At 48.8% G+C, this 9,375-nt stretch overlaps 1 protein-coding gene across 1 annotated transcript; it reads left to right on the forward strand.

Annotated features, from left to right (window-relative positions):
- On the forward strand, positions 1-6,173 carry TSPYL2 (TSPY like 2). The gene is made up of 7 exons (XM_054565706.1): positions 1-929; positions 2,165-2,242; positions 2,366-2,477; positions 2,558-2,703; positions 2,833-2,930; positions 3,217-3,869; positions 5,506-6,173. The coding sequence occupies exons 1-7, from the start codon at positions 123-125 to the stop codon at positions 5,643-5,645; spliced, it is 2,034 nt and encodes a 677-aa protein (XP_054421681.1). The 5' UTR covers positions 1-122; the 3' UTR covers positions 5,646-6,173.
- The last annotated feature ends 3,202 nt before the right edge of the window (positions 6,174-9,375 follow it).

Genomic DNA, 9,375 nt, shown 5'->3' on the forward strand with positions numbered 1-9,375 from the left:
AGGCTGTGAGCAGAGCTAGTCGCGTGAGGCGCGGTGGCTCCGCTTCAGGTGTGACAGGCAGCAGCGGCCTGGCTGAGTGAAGGGGCGAGCGCGGTTCCCCTTGCGGTGTGAGCGCGGTCACCATGGACCGCCCGGATGAGGGGCCTCCGGCCAAGGCCCGCCGCCTGAGCAGCTCGGAGCCCCCTCAGGACGACGTGCTGCCGCCGCCGCCGCCGCCGCCGCCGCCGCCGCCGCCACTCCTGCGACTGCCCCTGCCTCCACCGGAGCAGCGCCCGAGGCTCCGGGAGGAAACTGAGGCGGCACAGGTGCTGGCTGACATGAGGGGGGTGGGACTGGGCCCCACTCTGCCCCCGCCGCCGCCCTATGTCATTCTGGAGGAGGGGGGAGTCCGCGCGTACTTCACCCTGGGTGCTGGGTGTTCCTGCTGGGATCCTGAGATCGAGTCTGGGTATGGGGGGGCGCCCCCTCCCACGGAGAGCCTGGAAACACTCTCTCCTTCGGAGGTTTCTGGGGGAAGCCTGGAAATCGACATTCAGGTTTCGGAGCCCAGCAGCTTTGATGGAGAAAAGGCCCTAGAAACCTGTAGCATAGGGGGGCGGGGGTACCAGATGTTAGCTGGTCTACAGGGGAAGGAAGAGGCCATCATCATAGTGGAAGACGATGAGGATGAAAAAGAAAGTGTGAGGAAGAGGAGGAGGAGGAAGAGGAAGCAGAGGAAGGTGAAGAAGGAAAGCAAAGAGATGAATGCCCAGAAGATAGAGTACATCCTGCAGGCACTGGAGAATATTCAGCTGGACCTGGAGGCGGTGAACATCAAGGCAGGCAAGGCCTTCCTCCGTCTCAAGCGCAAGTTCATCCAGATGCGGAGACCCTTCTTGGAGCGCAGAGACCTTATCATCCAGCATATCCCAGGCTTCTGGGTCAAAGCAGTATCCTTGTCATCTATACTCATGGGCCAAGAGCCCATGACAGGAAGGGGGGATGTGGGGGCAGGGACGGACAGGGCGAAAGGGTGTGGGGGCTGGCCTCTATTGAAAGAATGTCTAGTTTTGATGGAGGAGGGATGGAAGGAGGTGGGGAAAACATCAGAGAAGCTGGACTAGAAATGGGGAAGGGGGAGGGGCATACAACATAAAAGCTGGACTATGGATGGGAAAGGGGAAAGGGCAAGAACATAATATTAAAAAATGCATCACAGACAGTGAAGGGGGGAAGGTAGTAGAGTGGCATACAGCAGAAAAAATTGGACCAAAAATGTTGAAAGGAGGAGGGAGGGGCACGCAGAAGATAAACTGACTCAGAGACAGTGAAGAGGGAGGGGAAGGGCACCACAGCAGAGAAATTGCCTAGAATGGGTGCTTAACTCACACATGGCTCTGCAAAGCCTAGGCATCTACCTAGATACTAGGGAGACCCCAACCCTGGCTGGAGAAAAGGGGGCTAGAAAGGTTCTGGAGCCCCTGAAGGGTCAGAAGAAGTACCTAGGAATGGAGATCAAAGAGTTAAATGAAGGAAAGGGGAGAGGAAGAAATTCCCATTCACTAGTGGTAAGCTCATCTTAGGGACACACAGACGTGCAGCATGTTAGGAACACATGGGTTTAACATTCTAACAATTACATAGATACACACCCTTGGCACTCTCACACAAAGTATACATGATCACAGACCCTCAGTACCCAGTATCATTTGGACACAAACCCTCAAATCCAAACATATAACATCATGTGGACAAAGACCCATAACACCCAAATATGCATTATGTGACTACAGGCCCTGAACAACCAGATATAGCTTTACTTGGACATGGACCTTCAGCCCCCAGATACACAATGTCTTGTGAACACAAGTCCTCAGCATCCAGAGACATATCACATGGACATAGACCCTCAGCACCCAGACACAACAAACAACTATAGCAGGACCACCTGATACAGAGGTTTGACATAGCATAAACACAGGCCCTCACCATATAGCATGATGGAAATAGAAGTACAGGTCAGGTCCCATGATCCACTTGCTTCACACATACCAAATGAACACAGAAGGAATTCTGCTCCAGCTTCTCTTTTGCTTTGCCCTGCCTGACCTGCTCTGCCTGGCCTTCCCTCCCTCCTTCTCTCAATGAACAGTCACTCCTTGACCTAAACTGCTCCCTCCCTCAGTTCCTCAACCACCCCAAAATTTCAATCTTGATCAACCAACGTGATGAAGACATTTTCCGCTACTTGACCAATCTGCAGGTCAGGCCAAAGAGATTTTTTTTTACTAAGACTGGACAAGGAATCTGGTCCTTGGAGGAGAGGGCGGGGGGCGGGGAACCATGGTACAGTGGAGATTCCATCATTACCTTCCACTCTGAGCAGGTACAGGATCTCAGACATATCTCCATGGGCTACAAAATGAAGCTGTACTTCCAGACAAACCCTTATTTCACAAACATGGTGATTGTCAAGGAGTTCCAGTGCAACCGATCGGGTAAGAGGCAGTCCCAGGGCAAATCCATGGGTCTTCCATGTACACTTGTCCAGTCCCCTCTCCATTACCTTTTCCCCCAGGCCGGCTGGTGTCTCACTCTACCCCAATCCGCTGGCACCGGGGCCAGGAACCCCAGGCCCACAAGCACAGGAACCAGAACAGCAACCACAGCTTCTTCAGCTGGTTCTCAAATCACAGCCTCCCAGAGGCTGACAGGATTGCTGAGGTGGGGCCCCTCCTGGTAGTACCAGAGAAGGCCTCTCTAGGCTTGGCTCTGGGTGCCTGGGAAATTGGGAGTAGGTTCTGAGACTTGTACTCATAGCTCCACTTTCCCTTCTCCCCTCTCTTTCAACAGATTATCAAGAATGACCTGTGGGTTAACCCTCTGCGCTACTACATGATGGGCGAAGGCGGCTACAGGGCAAACAGAAAGAAGCAGGAAAAGAAAGAAAGGTGATCGGGGGTTGGAGGCTGAGAGGTGATTTGTTAGTGTTATATAGGATTTATAAAGCCAAAAGAGACCTTTGAAATAATTCAGTCCAATACAAGTGGGAAATGATGCCCAGAAATGGGGTGTGATTGGCCTGAAATTACACAGTCAGGGGCAGAAATGGGACTCTACCCACCCTAGTTTCATCCCTGGGAGCCCTTGTAGCCTACTGCCTCCCCAGTTACTTACCACCTTTCAGTAGTCTGTCTTGCGTACGCCACCTCCCACCAAACTTATATTCAACCCCAGGCTTTCGCACAGTAAAAAGAGGGACAAGTATGAGGTGGTGATCATGGATGACTATCAAGTAATGGAAGACATTATTGGCGAGACCTCAGACAGTGATGTTATCACCGACAATGAGACCATTCATGACATCAAGATCTCTGACTTCATGGAGACCACTGACTGCTTCGAGACCACTGACAATGAGATAACTGACATCGGCGAGAGCCTCTGTGACAGCGAGAGCCTCTGTGACAGCGAGATCCCAGACCACAGTGAGACCACTGATAACAATGAGGTTGCCATTGGCAATAAGAATCCTGATGACAACAATGAGAACACTGATGGTGATGATGAGAACCCCAAAGGTGGCAGCTATGGCAACAACCTGGACAACAGTGACAGTGACAATGATGGAGACAATGAGGCCAGTGATGATGAAGATAATGATGGCAATGAAGGTGACAATGAAGGCAGTGATGATGACGGCAATGAAGGTGACAATGAAGGCAGTGATGATGATGACAGAGACATTTATGACTATGTGAATGACATTGAAGAACCTGAGAAGGATCAAGTTAACAGCAACTACCTGGATGACTATGATGATGAGGTAGAGACCGTCTTGGAAGAAGAATCATCAATGGAGGAAGAAGAGGAAGAGGGCATTGAGGAAGGTGAGCTAGACCCCCTCTTGTTTTCCCTCCTTTCTCTTCTCTCAGAGAAAAGCTGGCCAGTATCAGGGAATCAAGGCATGAGCACATCCTGCCCTTGTGGAGAAAAGAGAAAAGCATTCTGTGCAGCTTTTAAAACAAAGTAAGGCCAGGGAACATTTAACTTACAAATGTAACAAAACCAAAGAAACATTTCAGTTGTAGATGATGGGTACATAGGTTGTAACAGCAAAAGACAAAGAGGAGGGAAAAGATAGGAGAGAGTAGGTGGAAAACTGAGGACTGTTTCACACACACGGGGGGGGGGGGGGGGGGGGGGGCAGGGGGGGGCGGATGGAAAGTAGCAAACACATTGCAATTCAGTACACTTTGTACTCTGCCCTGGCCTTCTGGCAACTCCCAGTTTTGTTTGGGGAGCTGGGGCTGAAGTGAATGTTATGCTTTGTGAGCCCAGAGGAAGGAACAGTTAATTCTACCTTAATGAGGAAGGGGAAAACTAGAGAAAGGAAGTGACATTTGAGTTGAAAGCTGCATTAGTCTTAAGGAGTGTTATAGGGCATTCTCGGTGGAAGGGATCACATGAACCTGGAAGGGTGAAAATGTATGGTATGTTGGTCACAATTTTCCCCAATTGTCTTCTGAGGACCCCTCACCAGTTCTGAAAGCTGTGTCTCACAAAAAGATTTAGTGGTCAGATATGTTAGGGAATATACTGCCTATAGTAATATCTCCATATGGAGTCACATGTACATTAGCACCTTAAAGGCTCTGAGAAGTCCTGCTGTAAGAAACCTATTTAAACTTTGTGGAACCCAGTATTTTTTAAGTTTCTTGACCACAGAAGCCACTGCTCACTGCTCACCAAAGAATGCATTTTGGGAAATGCTATGTTTGAAGGAAAAGATGGTGTTTAAGATGACTCCCAGGTTTGGTTCTGGCCTGGATGACTGGCAAAAGGAGGTGCCATTTCCTGGGATGGGGAATGGCATTAGTGGTGAGATTGATGGGATACAGGGAGAAACATGAAGTCGTAAGGGCGTGTTGGACATAAAGTGCACCTCTGGGGGAAAACCAACCACTCCTGTGGGTTTTGACCATGCAGTCAAAAACTTCCATTGAAGGGAAGGGACTAAGGAAGGAGGCACTGAATGAGTGAGTATACTCAATCTAGACATTTTCAGGTTGACTACGGAAATGGAGGGAATTGCTGGCCCCATCCCCTCCCACCAGGTGACACCTCTTTTGTTGGAGGAGAGGCAGAGCTATCTTCCCAGCCCTACGAGGGGAGTGAGGGTGGGGAATGGGGCTGAAGAAGACAGACTGGGGTCTGTTTTGATCACACTAGGGAGAAGGAGCGAGGGAGCTGCCTCCAGATGAATAGGGTTATTCAGCTGAGGTCACAGCTCAGGAAAAGACACATTGATGCATACAGGGGAAGAAAAAGGTACTTTCACAGACTTATCAATTTTGTTTGGACAGAGGCAAGGAGCTCACCCTGTTCTCCCGCCGTGCCCTCCCCCGCTCCCCCGCTTGTTCTAAGCAGAGGTGCTTGGCAAGTGATCCCTCACCACCAACAGCCCATCTAACCACCCTCTTACATTTTCTGGTCCTTGCCTCTCTCTTTGCCCTCTGCTGCCAGGAGGTGAGGACAGCCATGACGAGGAAGGAAGTGAGGAGGAGGAAGGAATCGAAGAAGATTGGGAAGACTCTGACATGGAGGAGGTCCTGCAGGTCCAAAACGCTTGGGCCGACCCGGGAAAGAGAGGCAAAACCGGATAAACAAACGTCCCGCCCTTGCCCTTGTGGCGGCGGCCTCTGTATTCCTCTCCCTCTGCCCCATTTGTCCTCCCTCTCAGCTAGGCCTTGAGGCCCCACGTTGCACTTCTGGGGGGTGACCGACTTCGTACACGGGTTTGAAGTTTATTTTTATGGTTTAGTAATTGCAGAGTTCTTATTTTGGGGGGGCAGAGGAAAGGGGGTTCCCCCTTCCTTTGGCCCTCCTTCGCAGGCTTCTGTGTGCTGCTATGTATTTATTGTGATGCCTTGGTCAGGGCCCCTCTATCCCCCTCCTCGTGCTGTATGGAGTGGACACCCTTGATCCCGAAGCGGGGCGGACTGCTGTGGCCTTGGGGGCTCTGCTGCCACCCTGTTGTCCCAAGTCTCTCTCTTTCCCTCCCCTTTTCCCGCTGTGCCCGCTAGCCCGCATCGGTGTCTATGCAAGGCCGCTTTGCCATTGCGGTATTCCTGTCCCCCTCCCCCAGAAGTCCTGCCTCATTCCCTGTGAACCCTGGTAATCCTAATAAAATTCAGAGCAAATTCAAAGTGCTGCTTCGAGTCCTTTGTTCCGCCGGGTGCGCTGTCCCCAGCAGCCAGTCTCCCTTGCTACAAGCCCTCAGGTAGCCGGCCCCTCTACGCACTAGGCTGCAAGGTGGTAGTTGACAGGAGTTGGTGGGTGGTGGATTTGGCCGGCTGGAATCGTGCTTGGCAGGGCCGCAGAGGTGTGGCGTCAGGCCAATGCGGACCATTCTGGCCAATGGCGGGGCGAGGTTGAGGAAGCCCCTCCCTCTCCCCTCGGGCCCCCAGTGGACTCAGCCAGGTAGCAAACAGCTTCCCACGCCTTCTCTTGCGCAGGCGCACAGAAACGCTTTGCGCCTTGGAATATCCATTTATTCAGTGATTCATCTTTTAATTTATCGTGCGTCAAACCTTTCCTCAGGCCGAGTGTGAACTGGGTGGTGGAGGGGGGAACCAGAGGAATCCATTTTTCTCGTTCGCATGTAGTAGAAAAAAATCATATCAGTTGGGACATCACGACCCAGTAATGCAGGAGTGCTCTCTCGTCTTAGGGCGGGGGTGCAGGGTCCCTGGAACTGGGCCTGGGAAAGAAGGCCAGAAAAGATGGCTCAGACGGAGGAGTTTCCATAGAGATGAGTACAAAGCAAAGGGAAATTACTATGTAGCTGTGTGATGGGGTGGGCGGGGGAGGGGTGGCGTTGGGAGTCTGAAAGGCAGACGTTATCTGGGAGACCTGGAAAAGGCTGAGATGTTTTAAATTTTGGATACAGTAACTTTATTTCAAGGGACACAAGAAATACCTCCCAGATATTTTTATGGATCATAATGACAACTTATGTAGCCATCTATCTGGGTCCGTCTTCTGCTATATACCTCCAGAACTTTCCATCCAACGCCCTTGCTTTGCTGGAAGAATTCAGATTTGCGTTTTACAGAATGCCCTCTGCTGGCTGCCAGAAGAATGGATTGGAGGAAGAGAGATCAAAGCTCGGCCTCAACTTGAGAGTGGCGTCATGGGGGTGGATATAGGAAGCTTTTAAAAATTTTGTTTTAATTTTAGAAGTTTTCTATATACAGAATTATTGCAAAGATAATAGAGTTCCCATATACCTTATAGCCAGTTTCCCCTGGTGGTAACATCTTTCATTAGTATGCTACATCTGTCACAATTAGTGAACCGGTGTTAATACTGTACTGTTAACTATAGTCCATACTTTATTCATATTTTATTAGTTTTTACTTAACTTCCTTTGTCTATTCCAGGATTCCATCCAGGACACCACATTACATTTAGTCATCATTTCTCCGTAGGCTCCTCTTGGCTGTGACAGTTTCTCATACTTTCCTTGTTTATGATGACCTGGAGTCATCAACATTTGAGGAGTACTGGTCAGGTATTTTGTAGAATTTCCTCAATTGGGATTTGTCTGATGTTTTTCTCCTGATTAGAGTGGGGTTATGTATTGAGGAAGGAAGACCACAGAAATAAAGTGCTATTCCCACTGCATCATATCAAGGGTACGTGCTATCAATATACCTTATTGCTGTTAATGTTAACCTTGCTTTCCTGGCTGAGGTAGTGTATGTCAGGTTTCTCCACTGTAAAATCACTCCTCCTTCTCCTTTCTTTTTTTTAAATATATAAACACATATTTTACTGATTATGCTATTACAGTTGTCCCATTTTTTTCTACCCTTTATTATCCTCTGCCCTGCACCCCCCTCCCACCAGCATCCCCCCTCATTTAGTTCATGTCCATGGGTTGTACATGTAAGTTCTTTGGCTTCTCCATTTCCTATATTATTCTTAACCTCCCCCTGTCTGTTTTGTACCTACTATTTATGCTGCTTATTCCCTGTACCTTTTGCCCCATTCTCCCCACTTCCCCTCCTCTCTGATCTCCATTTCTGTGATTCTATTCCTGTTCAAGTTGTTTGCTTAGTATGTTTTTGTTTTTGTTTTAAGTTAGTTGTTTATAGTTGTGTTTGTTGTCATTTTACTCTTCATAGTTTTCGATCTTCTTTTTCTTAGATAAGTCCCTTTAACATTTCATATAATAAGGACTCGGTGATGATGAACTCCTTTAGCTTGACCTTATCTGGGAAGCACTTCATCTACCCTTCCAGTCTAAATGATAGCTTTGCTGGATAGAGTAATCTTGGATGTAGGTCCTTGTCTTTCATGACTGTGAATACTTCTTGTCAGCCCCTTCTTGCCTGCAGGGTTTCTTTTGAGAAATCAGCTGATAGTCTTATGGGAACTCCGTTGTAAGTAACTGTCTCCTTTTCCCTCGCTGCTTTTAAGATTCTTTCATCTTGGGTAATGTAATTATGATATGCCTTGGTGTGTGCTTCCTTGGGTCCAAGTTGTTTGGGACTCTCTGGGCTTCCTGGATCTCATGGAAGTCTATTTCCTTGGCCAGATTGGGGAAGTTTTCCTTCATTATTTGTTCAAAGAAGTTTTCGATTTCTTGTTCTTCCTCTTCTCCTTCTGGCACCCCTATGATTTGGATATTGGAACATTTCAAGTTGTCCCAGAGGTTCCTAAGCCTCTCCTCATCTTTTTTTGAATTCTCATTTCTTCATTCTGTTCTGGTTGACTGTTTATTTCTTCCTTCTGCTCCAAACTGTTGATATGAGTCCCAATTTCCTTCCCTTTACTGTTGGTTCCCTGTATATTTTTCTTTATTTTGCTTTGTGTAGCCTTCACTTTTTCTTCCATTTTGCACCCATACTCAACCATTTGGGTGAGCATCCTGATTACCAGTGTTTTGAACTGTGCATCTGACAGGTTGGCTGTCTCTTCATTGCTTAGTTCTATTTTTGGAGCTTTGATCTGGTCTTTCATTTGGGCCATATTTCTTTGTCTCGTCACTCCTGTTATGTTGGAAGGGGCAGAGCCTTAGGTATTTGTGAGGGCGGGGCAACCCAGGTTGCTGTGTTGTGACCCTGTATGTGGGGGAGGGGTCCAAGAGGGAACAATACTGCTTGACTGGCTCTCCGCCAGCTTTCAGTCACTTCCTCCACTACCCACAAGCAAATTGGGCCCTACTGGTGCTGATTCCTGGGTGGGTGGGTTTGTATACATTCTGGAACCCTGTGGATCTCTCCAACAGACTCTCCAGTGAGGCTGGGAGTTTCTCCTGCCACAGCATCCCCCACAGGTTTTTACCTCCAGAGGTTTTGAGTCTTTCTTTTCTCACACTGAAACCCT

This window comes from Pteronotus mesoamericanus, unplaced genomic scaffold (genome assembly GCF_021234165.1).
Source record: "Pteronotus mesoamericanus isolate MK-2021 breed Mesoamerican mustached bat unplaced genomic scaffold, CSHL_Meso_final contig_166, whole genome shotgun sequence".
Taxonomy (NCBI): Eukaryota; Metazoa; Chordata; class Mammalia; order Chiroptera; family Mormoopidae; genus Pteronotus; species Pteronotus mesoamericanus.